We start from the raw sequence: 19515 nt of genomic DNA, 5'->3' as shown, positions 1-19515 counted from the left end.
GAACACCTCTCTAGCCCTAATGATAGCAACGCATTACTAACATGGCAAAACGCAAATTTACGATTCATGGCAACGAAGTGCCTTTCTTGCACGTTACGGTGCGGTACTGCGAGTAAATTAGCTGAGTGATAAAAAAGTGGTAAATACACAATTTTTGGCGAGGAAGACCTAACGGTGTGTTACATCTGCGCTGCAGTTGAAATAATCTGTTTTTGGTTTTATTCGTAGCAGAAATGACCGTAGACATGAACAGCGCCCATCTTCTCTGCTGAGATGACGTGTCCGTTAAAACTGTAAAGTCACCCGGTGCGCTGCCGCTAAAGACAAATTAAAAATCCTGTGATTTATTAAAACGGGTTAATCCTGCAATGTGCTCGCGATCTCGCTCCACTGTTAGCGTATAAACGCTGTGCTGGTAAAATGCGTTTAGCGATAGCACGTTCCACGAAATGCAACGGCGTGATGCAGCTGCACAGGTTTTGTGTGCACCTCGCTGTGCACACGATCAGTTCCGGTTCGTGTGAAGGGTGCGTATCGGGCAAAGAGAGTGAACGATACGTTGATCAGGCAAAATGTGGAGTGATAAATACAAATGGCAGTAACCGCAGCACTATCTCGTGCACGCAGTGCCCCTGCTCATCTTCATCCAGAATACAGGTCATCTTCATCCAGAACACGGGTCCATTTCACCCAATTCTATTTTTTGATCTGATCGTACCAAAGCGTGCAAAAACGCTCATCAATCATTTTATATTCCTCATTTGGGAAGTGCTTGAATTTCTACAAATTAAAAATAAATTTTTACAAAAATACACAAATTACTTTAAAAGTATAAAAATGATCAGCGCAATCACATCCATGTTGGCCATACACAATCTATCAGCAGCACTTTTGATATACATAGCTGCATACAGGTGCAGCTACCGTGCCTACAGCTACGTTTCGGATGACGAGGCTACGTACTCACTGACCCCCGCACACACCGAGTACGTCGACACGATGTACTCCGATCCCCGTGACTACGGCCTGAGGGAGGCAGAGCCATCAACCAGGAAGGTTTTGCGTGTTGATCGATCGCAGCCTTCTGATTATGAATCGGTTGCACTGGAGGAGATACCGCAGCTGGAACAGCCAAAAACGGTAAAACTGCAGGCAAGGGATAACTCGGAGACGTTCAGCAATCGTTATGACCTGTTCTACACGCAGGTTGCGCGCGAAAGAACCAGCACAACGCCCAAGTACAGGATGGATAGACATGAGATCGGAAGCATGCTGAGCGAATTGAAGGACAAAATTCAGAAACGAGTTGATAAGGGCTTGGAGAAGGAGTACAGCTCGAAGCTGTGGAACGTGTACGAAGCACTTTCGGACATTGTTGACCAGTTGGATGACTCGGTGGGAACCTACACGTGGAAGAAGCTGCGGGTGTCCAAGCTGCTGTCTCTCATAAAGGAGCTTGTAGATAACGCAACCGTACTCGTAAAGATGGTGGAGAAGGATAGAATGTACGATTTGGACGAGCTCGAAACTTTTGATCAGGGGTGCGATTCGCTCATCGAGGCTGCAGAGGAGGCAAAGTCTGAGATTGAGAGGATGTTCTAAATAAAAGGTATTGCTTCGTAAGAACATCAATTGCTATCGCAAAGGGGTAATCTCATCTTGCAGGGCAGACCTTTTTATGGTTCTGTGACAGGCCTTAAAAATGGAAAGCTGTTTAAATTCCTAATGCGGAAGTGCAAAGGCAACGACAATACCTGGCATACCCCGTAATTACCATGATATTTGCAGATTGGAGCGCATACTCAATCATTGAGCTCATGCCTGTCCTTTCCGATGCGGAGTTACTTCGTGCCATATTTTTGATCAGTGATGTGCTCAGAAAACGGAGATTTGATCATCCCAGATTGAAACATTTTACAAATGCAGATGAACAACGGAATGTGATGCAGAACAGCATTTGAATGGACATGCCCATCGCTTAGCCGTACACTGCCCACGAATTGCACTGAGCTGCAAATGGCAAGAAAGGTGTTCAGGAATGTGTGGAAGGCTCAGCTTGTGTGCTGGGGCCACTGCTGCACACCTTTGTGTTGCCATGCAGGCCTGCGCACGAATTTCTCCTCCAAACCAAGGCTAGTGGCCACGATCGGGCACAGCAGACCAAAAAGTGTGTTCTTTGGATGATGTGTATGAGGAGATGAATAAGCGACTTTTAGTGAAAAACCTGGTTGTACAGGCGTGCACACGACCTAACAGTTCGTCCTCCTTTGTAGGCGTAGGATAGAAGCTCTCGATTTGTACTCCACGCTGGAGCATGTTACCATGCCATCTTGCCACCTCTCCTAATTGCTGCCCGCAGACGAACACAAACATTTGCACCATTTCTTTCTGAACCGGTACCGAACCGTGTTTAAGCTCTAAAACTGCCCAAAAAATTTTATTGATTAAAAATCAATTTCACTCTCAAACGGTAACAAAAGAGGATATCACTGGATTTGATCGTAAGAGAGACATAAAATGATTTTGGTTGCAAAGAAGACAATCAGCCATGCGGATGCAAACACGGACGTGTCCGGTGTTTTGCAGGCCAAAATACGTTCGGTGCTGCCGGTCTATGGGATGGGAGGAGCTGCTTGTTTGACCATATCGTGCACAATTCAGTGCAAGCAAGCACAGCGTTTCATTTGGTAATATTGAAGTGATTGATCACAATTTACGAAATAGTGGTGATCAAAATATGAGCACGTGTTGGAGTGGAGTACGGTGCGCAATTTCTGCTTGCACATTTTGCACGAACAGAGCGGTACGGTGCGCAATTTCTGCTTGCACATTTTGCACGTGCCAAAACGTAAAAAACACGTTGTACAACAAATTCAATGATAATCACACGTTTTGCATCATTTATTCCAAATTTGTTCGTTTTCAACGCAGCACAAAACGATTGATAAATTAAAAATGAATTAGCACGGAACAGCATGTGAGCAGTGATAGCAGGTACTGAAGCGTAGGTATGATGCCTTCCACAGTGTGCTGCCCTGCCATGTGCACGCTATATTATTTTTACACCGTTTGATTTGCAACGTGTGGTGCTGAGCAATGAGCCCGGTCCTGACCGTTCCCTTCCGTAGCACCCGTGTCCACATGTCTGCTATATTACGTTTATTGATCCGAACATGCCAGCAGCAAACAGCAATTTGCCCCGTTTTATAAGAAATTGCGGTTCACTGCCGTATTATAACATGCAATCACACCGCTCGTTCAGCACTTTATTGCAATTTTAATTTACTTTCCTATTTTTCCTTAAAGGATATTTTCGTTCTTTCCATTCTTAGAATGTGATAAATTGCCATAAAATCTATAAAAGAAAGCGGAAGAGATACGACATGCATCACATTCTATTCATTTTCATCACCATGATATTCACAGAACGCGTGTTCATTCTTGATGAGCACAGGCCACGAAATTACATAAGCAAGATTCGCAAGGACTTCCACTCCATATTCGTGCCCCCGCGCCGAAACAATAAGTACGTCAGTGTCACCAAGCAGCACGCGCTGAGCGGTAGCAAGAAGAAGCACAACGAGCTGCTGCTCGACTACCAAATACGCTACCAGATCCTGAACAACCAGGCAGACGACAATGCGGTCCTCAGCAATTCGTTCCAGAAATACCTGGACGAGATGGTACTTGTGTTCAGAATGCTGTACAAGCTGAGAACAAGCGATAACTACTCGCACATCAAGACGACGAGGCTGACATCGGACGTGAAGCTTGTGCTCACGAGCGCGGAGGCACTGTTCGAGAAGCGGTTGAAGACGAGCAGAATAAAAAGCGAGGAGGACGAGTTAATACGGGCACTGAACATTCTTAAGTACGACCTGCTTGATGTGGCGGTCTGTGACGAGATAAGCGGCAAGAAAGCGAAGAGGTATTCGAGCGAATGTCCGATCTGCTTCGAGGACTATGACCTGGTGTATGCACCGTGCGGACACGGGTTCCAGCTCACGTGCCTGTACAAATGGATGCTTGAGAAGAGAACTTGCCCATGCTGCGGGAGAGCGTTGCTGCCCGACGTAGACCCTGCAGATGGCCTTGATATCGAGTAAATAAAATTGTTGAGTAAGAGTCTGCTTTCAAGATCTGCGCGGTGACACGTAAGTGCACTCAGATCTGCTGCGGTGCGGTCGTTCTGTTCTCCACAGGAAAGACCGTGCTACGGTGCACGTCCTCATCGGTAACTATCCCTGGCGTGGAAATCGCTTTTTCGATGCATGAGGAGATGAACAAACGATTGGTTACAGCGATTGTTCCTTTGCTGCGGTAGAATGCCCAAATCTGGCGGTGTGGTTCGCGCGCTCTCTCTTTGCTGAGGTTGATGCAAGCGATTCGTTCTCACGGCAACGCTAAATTTGATCACGGTTCGCCTGATGGCAGCTCACAACAATTTCTGAACAGCGACTCGATGGCACAATCACCGTAGTTTGTGTTAGCGAGGCTGCTCTGACGAACACTTTGCCATCCACCACAGTACGCATTATCGAAAGGTGCTGCGCCCTATCCTAAACCCTTCTGCCTGCCGACAAACCACAACGAGCACAGTTCTTGTTAACAGGCCAAGCACCTCAAAACCGTGCACGTACCTAAAAACTGTTCTTGCGGTCTAAACGGATAAGGAAATGTTGTGTTGGCGTGAGCAAACGGGTAAGCCTTCAAACGCAGAACAGTTTTGGCTTAGACCGCACAAACGGTCTGCTAAGGGGTACAACACGGATCAGAAAGCGTCAAGAATCAACAACCGATCACAAGCGCAGTGCAAGCAGTAAATTTATTCGCTTCCGCCCAGAAATGCGTGCAATGACCAGCGTTTGCTTCCATCTCATCACACGAATGCCTTCGCACCAAATCATCAGCATGGCTCAAAGACCCCACTTAAACGATGGCTCGATCTTCACGAGTGATCCGTTCGCACCATCAGGAACGAACCGCCTTAACATTAACAAATATAATTTATTCTGTTTCCTTGGTCTCCGGTTCAAGTAGACCTTTCAAAGCTTCAGCCGCATTCAACGCCATCTTCGCCTTTTTAGTAGGATTGATCGCCAGGTCTGCCACATTGCCAAGCGTGTTCAATGCATTGCCAAACAGTCCTCCTCCTGTCAGCTTATCTTCCTCATCGTCTTTGTTGCCCGGTTTCAAGCCCGATCCCTTTGCTCTGATCTTACCTCGTTGTGGTTGCTTCAACTTTCCGCTCTGCTGCTTGTCACTCTTTCCCGAACCTTCTCTCTTTTCCATCGCATCTTTAACGTTATCCACCTTGGCCAGAAGATCTTCTAGCATCTTTTTCAGAGCTGCTTCATCGCCAGAGGGTGATGCCTTTTCCTCGTCACTCGCACCCTTTCTTGGCTTTTTCGCACCTCTTTTTGGCCCCTTTTCTTTGCCTTTACCCTCATCTTCCTCCTCATCATCATCAGAGGCAGGTCTCTTCCTCGATTTACCTTCACCGCCCTTGCCCTGAGAGCCTTTCCTCGGTTCGTCCCCCTCCTTTTCTTTCTTTGCCCTCTTACTCTCCGGCCCCTTGCCCTCCTCCTCAGCATCCCTTCCTCTCTTCCCAGTGCCTCCCTCGTTCTTCTTCTCGGGCATTCCATCTTCAAACCTAATCCCTACAAACTCTTCCTTCTTCTGCTCCTCCCTTTTATTTTCCTCCTCAGGCTCCTCCACATTCTTTTCACTTTTTTCCGTAGCAATCTGGCTGTCTATAATCCTCATTTCATCCGATACCTCCTTCAACGAGCTATTCATTATTATGACAATGAACCCGTCCTCCTCCACATTCTCACCGATATCGGCACAGTTTGTGCCGGTCAATTGGTTATCCTTGGTGTACAGCAAACATTTTGTACCGAATCGAGCATAGGATACGTCTATGCTGCCACTTCTCTTCATGGCGAACAGCCATAAGTCCTGCGGTTTTTCCTGCACCAGTTTTACCGTCATGTTGGGATCGATTATGAAATACTCGCCAGCTTTGTTCATCAGCAGGAATCCCATTCCCCGACCATCGGGCTCGTCAGCCTGAAATTTGTAGAGATCTGAGTTATCGTTGCTCTTTACCTCCAGTTGGGCCGTTGCCGTGTTCACGAATAGGTCTTTTCTTAGCCACGGTGAGATCAGCACGGCATATGAGAGAGACTTCCAGTCGTGCGAGGATGTAGAGGCGCTTTCGGGTTCGTTGGTGTTTTCTGCAGGTGCCTCTTTAGCACTTATGAGCGCAAGGAATAGTAGCGGTAACATCCTTCAGTGTTGTCATAGCGGTATTTATTGATTTGTTCTGAAACGTTTCGTTTCATTTTTGATAAAACGCGGTGATAGGAGGGGGCAGACACAGGGCTAAAACGAATGCTGAGATTTACCGGACCAGAACAGTACTGTGGTGGGCAGGGCACACATACCGGGCCAGAACAGCACAACCGTGCATGGTCATGAACATCTGTGCACCAGACCAGAACAGTACTGTGGTGGGCAGAGCACACATACCGGGCCAGAACAGCACAACCGTGCATGGTCATGAACATCTGTGCACCAGACCAGAACAGTACTGTGGTGGGCAGAGCACACATACCGGGCCAGAACAGCACAACCGTGCATGGTCATGAACATCTGTGCACCAGACCAGAACAGTACTGTGGTGGGCAGGGCACACATACCGGGCCAGAACAGCACAACCGTGTATGGTCATGAACATCTGTGCACCGGCACAGCAGCCACGGCTGATCACGCATGCTGCACATCATACGGTCCACGTGCATACCCCCCTGCTCGTCCCATTGGCGTGTTCTGTTCTTGTCGGCAGTGTCCATGCCAACTACATGCTAATAACCAAAAATGTACGTTCTGATCAACTAATCATTCAACACCTGCAGTGCCGTAGGTACGCACCGATAAACAACTTTTCATGCCACACTCTTTTGCTGGCACAACTCACATCCGCAGAAACCGTCAGTTCGGGGTGCGCACGGCCAGAAGGTCTGTTTATCGTGTAAATTTGCGCTCGCCGTTTGGTCGCATCAGTGGCACGAAACCGCCCAAGAGTCGCCCCATGTACCATCTTGGGATAGTGCGCTCGCCAAGAATGTTTAACGGGTAGAGCTGGTACATCTCAGTTCTTGGGCGCAACTTTCTGCCACGACCCGGTCACTTTTGCACAAATTCGCTTGTCAGAGCAGGTTCAAAATCAATGCCATTGTGAACGAGTCGGCCTGTCCGCTCTGCTGCCGTTCTGGTGAATCTAAGCCAGTCCTCACCACATTTCTTACCGCGCGTGAACGATAACAGCACTTTACATTCCGTGGAAAAAGTGCTCATTTGAGAACCGCTATGGCAGGTGATGAAAAGCGTATTTCACGTGGCAGGCACATCTAGCAGTCTTGAACAAACAGCGGATCACATCCTTGGTGTCTTCTATTCGTGGTACGCCACAATTTCTTTCTCGTTCTCCCCTCCACTACGTTTTCCTAAATTGTAATTCTTCCCGTTCATGTCCTGTATTATGCACTGCACAGCTCCAAACACGCAAATACAACGCATCATGGCACCTCCACCTATTTATACTGTACAATAACTCTTATTGCATTATGCGCATAATAACAAACCATCATCCATCCTATCACACGAATTGCGCAACCCCAAAAAAATGCATTTCCAAATCTTTTTACCATCCGTGCCATCGCCGGCCATCCAGTCAGCACGTGCATACCTGACAACGAGGTATGAGGTGAAAAGCGGAGCACCGAATGTTATTGTGCTGGGTGGTGATGGTACGTTTCTTAGTGCGTGTGGAGCGTTGCTGAGCTGTGGAAAGGCAATTGATGAGATTGAATGGGTGTATGAGAGGATGTTTGGTGGTTTTGAATTTGAGAGCGATGGAGAGGTGCGGATGGATGGCGTTATAGGTAGGGAGGGTGGAAGTGGAGAGGGTGGAAGTGGAGAGGGTGAAAATGGAGAGGATGAAAATGGAGAGGGTGGAAGTGGAGAGGATGAAAATGGAGAGGGTGGAAGTGGGGAGGATGAAAGTGGAGAGGATGAAAGTGGGGAGGATGAAAGTAAGAAAAATCAAAATGGTAAAACCGTGCCAAACAGTGCCCTTATCAATAGCGGTACCGCCACAAAAACAGAAAGCATAAAAAACCGCACATGCCCAGCACAAACCAACGAAAAGGAAGCACCCCGCACAAACAGCCACAAACATTGCCCATCACACCAACAGAACCGCACACACAAGTACAGGCCAAACGATCAGAACGTGCTGTCCGACAGCACAGATCAGCCGCTAACGTTCTACGTGTTCAACTACGGACATGCCGGTCATTTATGCCTGCTGGCAAGGGATGATCTTAAAAAAGAATTTGGCAGTTTTAAATTTGTAATGCGCAGGTTGAGCAAGGTGGTGGGGAAGGGGTACTTTGTGAACGAGCTGGTCATTGGAAGGGGATATCCCGGTCGATTGAACATTTTTGAGGTGCATGTTTACGATGAGGGGTGCGGTGCGCTCAGGGATGCCGATACGGTTGGCAGCCCTGGCACGACCAACCGTTCTGCCGGCACCGATTTGAACAGCATTTATGCGCATAGCCACAACACGTTCAAAATAACCGTGAGATGCGATTCAGTCCTGATAAGCACACAGACCGGCTCATCCGCATACAACAAATCAGCGAAAGGACCTGTCGCGCTTGTGCAGTGCCACGTCATAAATTTCATCAACCCTGAGCACGGAGAAAATGCCTTGGTGGTTGGTGTGGATAGAACGGTACGGGTGAAGGTGCTGAGCACGAATGGGATGGGGGTGATTGATGGTGTGCGGTGGATCAGTGGGGATGAGTTTGTTGTTAGGGGTGGAGCTATGGTAAGGATGGCGTACTGTGAGCGTGGTAGGATTGGTGATAGATGGGTGATTGACCGGTTGTATGGCGGTTATGAGCAGCGGTGATACGATGGGGGTGTTCTATCGCAGGGTTGTTATTGATGGTCAGCACGGGCACCATTCTTTGGCATGAACGTTTTAATTCGTAAGCGTTGTTAATTCGTAAGCGTTGTTAATTCGTAAGCGTGTCCCTGTGAATCACACCCTCGTAAATCACACCCTTAAAAACACCCATCCCATAAATACCCCCCTACCCCATAACTACCACCCATCTCATAAACGTACCTATCGCCCATAAATACCCCTCCTCTACTCAACACCTAATCAAATCACCACTAACACAGTTTCACATAAACAATTATAAACCCTTCACCACCCCTCCTCATGTTCCTATTCATCTCCCTGCTAACATCCAAACTGATAGAACTGCACTTCCTGCACAATGACAGTCTTGTGCTGGGCATAGACACCCTCCACCTGTCCGTACTGCCCCTAAGCAAGGCCTTCCAGCAGGCACTGAACACGTACTGCACATTCGCACAGCTACGTAAGATATCGGACAACCACTACGAAGTGTTCTACTGCGGTATGAAGGTGTGTGTGGATAGGGAGGAGCGGGACGTGGCGGTGTGCACGTATGATGAGCTTGAGAGCGTGTTTAGGATGGTGGTGGTAGATGATGATAAGTACATGCTGGAGAGCGATGGGCGGTGTGTTACGTACTACTATGGACGAGTTGGCTTGGGGAAGTGTGATGGTAGGGATGAGCAGGTGTTTGTTGCTAGGGAGGGTGGTGGCAGTGTTGATGGGGGCACTATTGCTGAGAAAGAGAAGATCGTGCTGGAAGTGATGGACAAGAATGAGGAGTACTACAGGAGAGAGTCTCTCAAAGGCATAGGACGTAAGTGAAGTGTTGTGTATATGGTGATTAATTGTGGTGAAGGGGTGTGGTGATTAGTTGTGGTGGTGAAGGGGTGTGATGATGAAGTATTGTGTATATGGTGATTAATTGTGGTGAGCAATTGTGGTGGGCAGTACCTGCATTATTAAATGGCAGTGCTACTCCGTTTATAAAACGTAGTAAAATTTGCTTGCATAATAAACGGCACTTCCTTTCTTTAATACTTCATACTTTTATTCACCAACTACTTTACTTGTTTCAGATCTTCGACAAGGGTTAAGGAATTTATTCCAAATTATGCGGTTTAATATTGTTTGGAAATGTTAACTAAACGTATCTTGGAGAGAATGGGTTAGATAAAAGTTTTAGCACTTAATGTTGCACAGAAATACAAAATAAACATTTCTTATTTTTGAAGGGTAAAATAATTTATTTGCACAAACTGACAAGTCATCTTCTAAGTTTGTACTCCTATTACATAAAAATGCTAGCATCATTGATGATTGGTAGCGTACAGCACGGTGTAATAAATAATGGTAAAATAATGCATTGCTTTATTTGTTAATACCTACCAATCATTACTTACTCTTACCATGACGTATCATCCCCCTATATCATAAAATTCATTATAACAATACTTCTTTCTCATCTTCCTTACATTCGGAAGTACATCCCTTAAATATTCATCCATACTTTCGTACCCATTAAAACACTTGGGAATGACCCGTTTGATATTAACCTCTATTTCTGGATTTGTCTCGGTGATGGTGTGAAATGCATCATCTAAGGACTGCTGTACACGTGACAGATCGTATGATTGTGAGTTGAAGGGACTTGTACCGGTTACTGTTGATGTATTGGCATCGTTTGCTTGTTCATTATTAATTGCTGTGCTGTTTTCACTGCTATTTTCATTCCCACTGCTGTTTTTATTGCCACTGCTGTTTTTATTGCCACTGCTGTTTTTATTGCCTCTGCTGTTTTTATTGCCACTGCTGTTTTTATTGCCACTCCCTTCCTTCCCACTCCCTTCCTTCCCACTCCCTTCCTTCCCGCTCCCTTCATTCTCATCTCCTACCATTTCTCTGTTACTTCCTTTCCTACTGTCCCGTCCATTCAAATTTACCATTCCTTTCTCGTCATATCCCGCCCCATACCTTCTCCCACTGTTCACATCACCACCATCACCACCAACACGAACACTTCTACCATTCTTATCACCATCATCACTCTCATCCTCCACATTCTGTACCAATGCACACTGTCCCACTCCCCCACACTCTCTCAAACCAACCATTCCACCATTCACACTCACACACATGCCATTCGTACCGATACGTGTGCATCCACCGATCATTCGTATTTTTAGCATTCTTCTATCGTTGTGGTCTATCGTGCACGTATTTACTGTGGTTGAACCGTAACGATGGCACAACGCTTTGTCACCTATTGTTAGCATGCCGTTGTTGAGGGTGAACGTATCGTACGGGGATGATACGGTTGATAGGGTGTATGATTTGAAGTAGATAGGCTGGGAGTGTATGACAAGGTTTATGGAGGTGTGTAGAGTGGGAATGAAATGAAGTATTGTGAGCAGTACGTTCATCTACGTCTGTAGTAAATCGTACATTTTAATGGTAGGGTATGATTTGAAACAGATAAGATATGATGATCGATGTGAGATATGATTGGTTAGGACGGAGAGGGAGAGGTACTAAAATGGGCATTGATAAGGAGGAAGAAGTGTTGATATGGAAGGGAATGGATAATTGATCGGAAAAAGTATTGATACGGAATAGGAAAGAAGAGAGGCTTAGAGATGAAGAGAGATTAAACTACTTGAAATGGTAATGGAAGAACAAAGCAACAACAACACGTAGAAATAGTTCGTAAAGATAACAGCAAATGATTACTAAGCCTACCCAACAACACGTAGCAAACGACCACAGCTTTAAAAATGTTTAATTTTGTTTAAATGTGCATTACTCTCAACGAATAGGTGTGTTAATGCATAGAATGAATGTTTACGGCGTACACAGCAATACATTAATGCACCTTTTGATGCCCGGTGATGTGCTATGCTTATATGTAATTGCTTTCGTATGTCACGGTGCTTGCTATGCCCTTATTCCATCTCATCACACCTCCACGTTTGCACTCTGCTTTAGAGTTCTTCTACCTTACTTTGTAATGCACCATCTTATTTACCCTGTTAACCGCTACTCACACACCTGCTCCGTACCACTTCACCGCATCACACCAATACTCAACTACTCCCTACGATACACCACAACCGTTCAATCCTTTGTCATCCACACACTCGGTCATCTTCTTGATAAAAACAAGGGCATCACTGAACGGCTGCACGAACACGCCTTCTCTAAACATCCTTACAAAATCAAAGTCGCAGTTGTTCGCAGTACCAAACCTAAATATGGAGCATTGATGCGACATTTTCAGTTCATTGCCACACACGGCCAGGCACTTGTTCTTTCTACGCAGCGCAAAATAATACTCTTTTCTATGGCGTCTGGACGGGTTATCGGATGAGTCTTTTCTATTCTTTATGACCCTTTCTATCATAAAATGTGATCCTTTGGTGTTCAGTCTCATGTGCTCGTTCATATACAGGTCACGAACTCGTAGCTTACTGAAAGCACCGTGTTTCTCTATTTTAAAGGATGTTCTGTCGCGGCTCAACACGACCTTGCGATTGATCGCATGCAGATAGAAATTGTTGTGCATGATGTAATGTGAAGAGGATGGAAGTATGAGCAGTGATAGGATGAGAATGTTTATGTAGGACATTAAGGCACCTGCTCGCATGTTGTGGCAATCATGAGCACTAAGCGCATTATCACCTGTATTCATTGTTTTATCGAACAGATTAATTCCTTTCTTTACGCATTTATCTCGCTTCTTCGTGCTCATCAGACAGACTATGCCATTATCTTCTTTTATGCTCCCGTGCTCGTTCTGTACACCTATGCTGGATTTACCATGACTAATATTCGTTTTAGTACAAATAGGTGCATTGAATGTCGATCTTTTGTCTTTCATGTTCATATTATGCGCTCTTTTTCTCTTTGTTTCGGTGCGTTTGCATGGCACTGTTAGACCCTTGGTGTGTGTACGCTGCGTTACCTTCCATTTCGCAGTGAGAACTGCATTTCTTTGTTCCGTTTCTATCTCAGCTCTACCATCATACGCATCGTCTCTTTCTACGTTAATGTACGTGCAATCTTCTATCATTCGATGTTTGCGTTTTTTGTCTCCACAAACTACGATCGTGCCCTTGTCGCTCAATTCTTTCAAACAACTATTTTGCACCACCAAATCGGTAAAAGCTTGACATCCCATGTTTTTGGTGTCATCTATACCCGTTTGTGCCACAAAATTGTTTGTTAGCACTGCCCTCTTGCCATGTGCGTTGTACATCATGCCAGTGCTCCTTTTTATGTTAATGTTGAAAAACGTTCTAGAACCATATTTAGATTGTTCATTTATGCACGCGTTCAGTACGTCTCTGTATATGTTCTTTCCTGACGATATGCATAAAGAAATAAGAGTGTGCACAGCATGATAACGTACCATAATTCTTAATTGTTTATGCATTCTTGCATTAGACACAACTATAAATACAATGTAAGTTATCCATGCATGATATGATGTGCGACAGGTGCTATCACCAGGTATGGGAAAAACCTTAGGACTCAGTGGATAGAGAAGCAGAAAATCACAGCAACCGCATAGCTGTGCATGGAACAGTAGGCATACGACACCAGCAGTACGGCTAAGACATGTGCTACTGAACAGGCAGTTGGAAGCGCAGAGCACCTCTAACGCATCCTCAATTGATAGCGTTAGAGGTGCTCGTTGAATTCCAAGGGAGATGAGCACGCATATAACGACACGTGAAGGAGCAAAGTACGCTTCATGGATGATACGCACCCCACATGCACGCATACATGCCGTACCGACCATGATAATCATATCCGCCGCATTAGACCTGTTAATTAAATCTGTAGTGCAGGCGGTGAAACCAATCACAGCCTGTACAACGGCAGGTATCACATGCATCAGAATGCGCAGAATTATGCGAGCAACGGTGTGCCCCGTTGTGCGAGTATGAACAAATATGCTTGTTCGACCGATCACTGCACGAATAATACCCTTGGTGCTATTGAGTGTACCCCAAATATGGGATCCTTTCACAACACGCACCGCTAAAAGGATGCATAATATACCACAGATCAAAATATTGGGGGTACACAGCCCGGTAAGACAGAGAACCACGCCCATCGCAACGATAACATCCGAAATATTGCACTCTCGCATCCATGAACACGCTGATGCTTTCATTCTGTCTAATATTCTTGCGTTGCTTATTGTTCCGTATGCCATTCTATGCGAAATGAGAATGCAATTGAATAACACATGAAACAATCACATGCACTTTGTTTTAGGTGAGTTTTTGTTTTGCGTGTTGGGCAATGCGACTTTACTGCTTTATGCATTAAATGGTAAGAGCAGAACAAGACGACTTTGCGGTGTCCATCCGCTCAATGGATGCGTGGTTGGTTTCAGTTACATGATAGAGGGCTTACCGTATTAGAATGCGGTAGATGGAGCATTCTGCCATGATTCTACGTAGAACATCGCTGATTCATAGGCGCTATACATGAATTTTAAATGCGTACCTTTCAATTCGTAGCGCTTTCGCTGTAAACATTTGCTTGATCATATCAGGAATTAATGTCACGAAAATTTTGACGATATACCACGAATATACACGGCATACCTATGCATGAATAAGACATCAAACTAAATCGGCATTGATCTGAGATTGCAACATGTGCAGAGGGAATAGACAAAGATTACTGCATGTATCGTAGCAGGACAAACAGCAAATATTTAGGTGATAGGTGGCAAGCATAATGTTTTTAACCCGTTCAACAAAAAATATTGCGATAGAACTGCACCTTGATCGCAACATAGCGGTGCACCCTTGGTGAGACAGTTAACAAGTGCTTTTGCTGGGAAAAAGCACAACCAATGCAAAAGGATGGCATCCTTAAAGGTACACAACATGCTCGATCAATTTTACCGGGTCGTACAATTGTAAAAGTACGTTTTTAGCGCTGCTGTTCTTTTCTGTTTGAGAGGAAAATTTATTCGGTGTCGACATGGGAAATAGTGGTTTTAGCATTTGTAATTGTTTCTCTGAACCATGGCGCAACAATGCCGCACAGCAAAGTGGTGATCATGAGCTGTTACATACGGTGATATGGGGCAGAGCTGTTAATTGTGAGGTGATCAACTAATTTTATAACGAGCAGCTGTTCACTTACGCAGCATTCGTAAATCGTACTATTTTTTGGTGCACCGTACGATGAGGAGAGCAAGAAAGCACGAATAATTCGTTCAATTTCACAATTTATTTTGCAGTTGCACCACGGCATAGTGTTATTCACGTATTTTCATCGTTCAGATTTGATCTTTGCTTCGTAAGACCGAATTTGCCCGGTAGCGGTCACAGAGCAACCGATCAATCAATCCTATGACTCTCCCCATAGCAAACAGTACGTGTACTTACCACCTGCCATGCAGATTACCAAGGCTGTTTGTATGGATTGCTTACCACACGGTGTATGATGAACAGTACACGTTGTTTACCGCACACTTATCCGCCTTTATTGTTGAAAGTTGTGCCATTGCTCAGGCACTTAATACGTGCTTTACTGAGGACTTTCTGGCGAACAATTCGCGTGTATAACGCAGTTTGTATGGCTCGTTACTGCCCGCCATTGCTCAGCACATCGGAAGCTTAATACCTCTCCAACTAGGACTTTTCCATTTCATTCCCCACTTTTTCCTGTGTTCCTTCTTCTTCTTGTCCTTGTGCAGTGCACCAATCAGTTCTTTCATCTTCTTCCCAACATGCCCATACTTCTCCTCCATTCTTTTCAGCGCAGCATCCGTACTGTCATCATCCTTCCCATCGCTAATCTTGCGCCCCATTATTTTATTTTTTACCTGCCCCTCTACTGTGCTCTCATCGCCAGCTACACAAAGTTCCTTCTCAACCAGCATGTAACTCTGATCCTCATCATTATCGTTGCATTCAGCCATCATACACCCGCCACGAAAGCACAGACCGTCCCGTTTAAGAAAGTAGCCGTACGCGTTCTGCTTTATCTCCCACAGACAGGTACTGCTATTCTCGAACACCTTACGTTCCAAACTGCACAGATACGAATTATTCAATGTTATGGCATATTCCGTGCCGTACTTTTTTAAGATTACGAGTGAAGGGGTCGGTGATAGCATGTACGGACATGCTGTGAAATTGGTTGGGTCGTTGTATACGTGCAGGTCTGTGAGAGTGGTGAGTGTTAGTGTTGTATCGGTTGGTATGAGTGTGTATGTTCGTGTGATGTGTAGTACTGTGCATAGTATTGATACGTGCTTTGTTAGGATGGCAGAGAGCGGTTTTTTATGCGTGGGGGTGCATGATGTGTTCTTATGTACGTGTTGCATAAGCACACATTTATGCATAGCAGTACGTTCTTTCCTGCGATCATAATTATGCCCGCTCCCTTGATTGTGCACGTTTTCGTGAGTAAGTCTGTCTTTGCGCGCGCGATCAATGTCCTCATCATGATAGACCGCATCACCACGCATATCCCGATGAGTGCGTACCACCGTTGCTACCACACCCTCTACCAGTACCTTAAACAAATCCACGAACACAACACATCCCAACCCACACACCCCCATACCGTCCATCATATCAACAATGCTTTGCAATAACATGCGTATCATAAGACGTGTGCCGTACTGCGCGTTAAAAAGAAGAGCGTTTCGTACAAGCGCGTTCATTGGCACGTGTTCTGTTTCTGTTTTAGATGGGGAGCAAAACGTTGTGTGAGGATGCGAACTGTTGGTCTGCATGATCTTGCACTATCGTAGTTACTACTGCCATAATTCGCGCCCACATAGTCACGCTATCATAAATACGTGTTATTCCCACAAACGTGATACGCGCAGCGTAACGGAGCATGTACGAGTGGTAATTGCGTATGCAGGGTGCTTAGTAAATCATGCACCTTGATGAGCACGGCTGCCACGTATCGTAAGTAATTGCTGCGCTTGATTACGTGCAGGGTATTAATCGCACCTTTAACCTTTCTTTTGATTTACAGTACGATCCTATCACCGCCCTGGTCTGTCCGTCTTCCCCATCTAATCCTGCCTCAAAACATCGCTCACAACGCTCAAATCACCAATAATGCTCAACAACCCTGCACCATCACACAACACAATCACGTATGATGATAGCATCAGTCATACAAACCATGCTTATCATTGCTGCGCTACGCGCTCTTACTCATCGCTTCTCACACTAAAACAATCACACCGTAATAGCACCATACCGGTGGTGGGCTGTGCATTAAACGGTTTCACCTCAAAATACCAAACCATGCGTTTCAGATCGACCACGGGTATAAAAAGGAGCACGAATGCATGTGTTGTAGTGGTGGGGAAGGTGCACCGGTAAAACGGGCAGAGCACGGTGTGCCCTGTGCCCATGCTCTTGGCGGAGAGCAGTGAGGAATGGTAGTTGTGCCCTACCACTACGAACAAGGAGTGCTCGAACAGGAAATGTACGGTACGTTCATGGTGCATGAGCATTCCTGCCAAGTAAGGTGCTTCGTGTGAGAGAAGCACTCCCAACGAGGAACGGTAATCGTTTTGAGCAGTGCCATGCTTATTTGGCGGATAGAATGGTTCTGTTTGAATTGATTAAAGTATTTTACGGGATGTTTTACGGGTCTATTAGAGAAATGTTCACGTGTAGAGCGGTGATAATTTATTTTACGTATTTTGATAGTTAATTACGCTATTTACTTAAGTACGTACGTACTTACTTACTCATCTTAGGTACGTACGTACTTACCTACCCATCCATCCATCCATCTTACTTACTCATCCATCTTACCTACCCATCTTACCTACCCATCCATCCATCCTACCCATCTTACTTACTCATCCATCCTACCCATCCATCCTACCCATCCTACCCTACATTAATGCTCACCATCATTATCAACCGATAGTACAGCACACACCGAATCACCCTTCATCAGCACACTAACATTCCTCTCATCAACAAACACTAAGTTGAAGTACTCATCAAATCCTTTCAAATACCCCGTACGTGTTACGGTACGGTACTTCTCTACGATTCGTATCTTTTGGGCCCTCTCAAGGAAATTGTGCAGCTGTTCAAGTGGAAGCATTTGGGGGTGTGGAGTTGGATTTATTGGTTGAACCGAAGGGGACAGGTAAACGTGGAAACAAAGAACGAAGGGAGTACCGTGCAGCATGGTGAGCAGGTTATGAAAGGGATGATACGAATTGGTGCGGTAGATGATGGTTGAGGCACTTCGTTTGGTACGATTTTGTTTGGCTTTCTTTTCTCGGCAAGTGCCTTGTTTAACACCGCTGTGCACACTCGTTCGTTCGAACATGCTGTGATGAACCACTCGGTTATTGCCCGCTCTACACCGCTCGGTGTTTGGTAGGTTTGCTATTTACTGCTTATTCCTGTTCAGGGCTCGTACCGGCAGATTAAAGGCTCAGAACTTTCCGAAGTGCTGTTTGATGTGCTACTGGCCTGTAGCACACCGCTTGCTCGACACGCTGTTCCGTTGCGTAGACCAACATTTGCTGTACTGCAATCGTTCAACGCAAAGTACCAGAGAACGGCACCGTTCCAAAGCGTTTATGTTCTGTCTCAGCAATCAAATGCGGGGAGCCCTCAGCGAGTGCTTGCGCGGTGTTTTAGGAGCAGGCAAAGGCAACGGATGTGCATCCTGTTCACGCGTTGCTCGGTCACAATCGTTGCACAGCTTGGGGAATAAAAAGGGATGTTTGCCTCCTGAAAGGTACGAATGCGTTTTGTGTGTACCTCAAAGTCTGCGATACGATGGGCTGACCGAATAGGACGTGTTATGCCTTGCAATGTGTACGGCCGATCACGCATAGCACTAAAAAAACACTCTCGGTTCATCCGTACGGATAAGTGCAATTAACATGCCATGCATGGCGGTACCGTGAGTTGCTCAGTTCTCGATTACGTGTCATCTAAGGCCATAATTACGGATAGAACATGAACGGAAACATAATTTGATAATTATCGGGATGCACTACAAAAACTTTTCTTAGATTTTGCGGAACGCGTGGCAGTTACTTCAAATCATAGATCGTGTTTTTATGAAAGGGAGGGAAACGAAAGAATGTGCTCGAAATGAAACGGTTTATCATACCAAACTCGTACACAGAATATTTTTGTGCACACAGCAACGGGTTTTAAAGAACAACCACATTCAGAAAATAAGGCACACCTAAAATGAGATTATGGAGAGGTGCTTTTTTGGATAGTGTCCAAAAAGGTAAGATTTCAAAATAAAACTATAAATACGAAATAAAACCGATAGCGCATGCATTTCGTTGCGCATGTACTGTTGATTGTTGGTCTGTGTCTAGCAGCTGATAACAAGTCAAGTACAGAGACAGAGGAAGTGCTGACTAGGAAAGCAAAGCAGGAAGAGCTGGTTGAAGTTTATAAAACACGTATTAGACACGCCAAAGTGATCGCAAATCAAATTGATGATCTTCTTTGGAGAGT

General features: G+C 45.5%; 10 protein-coding genes across 10 annotated transcripts; 4 read left to right on the top strand and 6 right to left on the bottom strand.

Moving 5' to 3' along the window:
• Positions 1-420: 420 nt before the first annotated feature.
• VCUG_02374 (uncharacterized protein) lies at positions 421-2121 on the top strand (the record flags this gene model as incomplete). Its single annotated transcript, XM_008077192.1, has 1 exon — positions 421-2121. One exon carries the CDS (start codon positions 421-423, stop codon positions 1600-1602), a length of 1182 nt encoding a protein of 393 aa, XP_008075383.1. The 3' UTR covers positions 1603-2121.
• A 1262-nt stretch (positions 2122-3383) lies between these two features.
• On the top strand, positions 3384-4125 carry VCUG_02373 (uncharacterized protein; the record flags this gene model as incomplete). The annotated part of the gene is made up of 1 exon (XM_008077191.1): positions 3384-4125. One exon carries the CDS (start codon positions 3384-3386, stop codon positions 4104-4106), a length of 723 nt encoding a protein of 240 aa, XP_008075382.1. The 3' UTR covers positions 4107-4125.
• Positions 4126-5007: 882 nt separating this feature from the next.
• On the bottom strand, positions 5008-6291 carry VCUG_02372 (uncharacterized protein; the record flags this gene model as incomplete). The annotated part of the gene is made up of 1 exon (XM_008077190.1): positions 5008-6291. One exon carries the CDS (start codon positions 6289-6291, stop codon positions 5008-5010), a length of 1284 nt encoding a protein of 427 aa, XP_008075381.1.
• VCUG_02371 (uncharacterized protein) lies at positions 6261-6617 on the bottom strand (the record flags this gene model as incomplete). Its single annotated transcript, XM_008077189.1, has 1 exon — positions 6261-6617. One exon carries the CDS (start codon positions 6615-6617, stop codon positions 6261-6263), a length of 357 nt encoding a protein of 118 aa, XP_008075380.1.
• Positions 6618-7690: 1073 nt separating this feature from the next.
• On the top strand, positions 7691-8986 carry VCUG_02370 (uncharacterized protein; the record flags this gene model as incomplete). The annotated part of the gene is made up of 1 exon (XM_008077188.1): positions 7691-8986. The coding sequence occupies one exon, from the start codon at positions 7691-7693 to the stop codon at positions 8984-8986; it is 1296 nt and encodes a 431-aa protein (XP_008075379.1).
• Positions 8987-9066: 80 nt separating this feature from the next.
• VCUG_02369 (uncharacterized protein) lies at positions 9067-10033 on the top strand. Its single transcript, XM_008077187.1, has one exon. It carries the CDS (start codon positions 9305-9307, stop codon positions 9827-9829), a length of 525 nt encoding a protein of 174 aa, XP_008075378.1. The 5' UTR covers positions 9067-9304; the 3' UTR covers positions 9830-10033.
• Positions 10034-10363: 330 nt separating this feature from the next.
• On the bottom strand, positions 10364-11436 carry VCUG_02368 (uncharacterized protein). The gene has a single exon (XM_008077186.1). The coding sequence runs from the start codon at positions 11425-11427 to the stop codon at positions 10423-10425; it is 1005 nt and encodes a 334-aa protein (XP_008075377.1). The 5' UTR covers positions 11428-11436; the 3' UTR covers positions 10364-10422.
• A 331-nt stretch (positions 11437-11767) lies between these two features.
• Positions 11768-14225, bottom strand: VCUG_02367 (uncharacterized protein; the record flags this gene model as incomplete). The annotated part of the gene is made up of 1 exon (XM_008077185.1): positions 11768-14225. The coding sequence occupies one exon, from the start codon at positions 14223-14225 to the stop codon at positions 12099-12101; it is 2127 nt and encodes a 708-aa protein (XP_008075376.1). The 3' UTR covers positions 11768-12098.
• A 1018-nt stretch (positions 14226-15243) lies between these two features.
• Positions 15244-16793, bottom strand: VCUG_02366 (uncharacterized protein). The gene has a single exon (XM_008077184.1). It carries the CDS (start codon positions 16773-16775, stop codon positions 15633-15635), a length of 1143 nt encoding a protein of 380 aa, XP_008075375.1. The 5' UTR covers positions 16776-16793; the 3' UTR covers positions 15244-15632.
• A 414-nt stretch (positions 16794-17207) lies between these two features.
• Positions 17208-17516, bottom strand: VCUG_02365 (uncharacterized protein; the record flags this gene model as incomplete). Its single annotated transcript, XM_008077183.1, has 1 exon — positions 17208-17516. One exon carries the CDS (start codon positions 17514-17516, stop codon positions 17208-17210), a length of 309 nt encoding a protein of 102 aa, XP_008075374.1.
• Between the last annotated feature and the right edge of the window lie 1999 nt (positions 17517-19515).

The sequence above is a fragment of the Vavraia culicis genome (genome assembly GCF_000192795.1).
Source record: "Vavraia culicis subsp. floridensis unplaced genomic scaffold supercont1.58, whole genome shotgun sequence".
Lineage (NCBI taxonomy): Eukaryota > Fungi > Microsporidia > Pleistophoridae > Vavraia > Vavraia culicis.
This window is presented reverse-complemented; position numbering and strand designations above follow the sequence as displayed.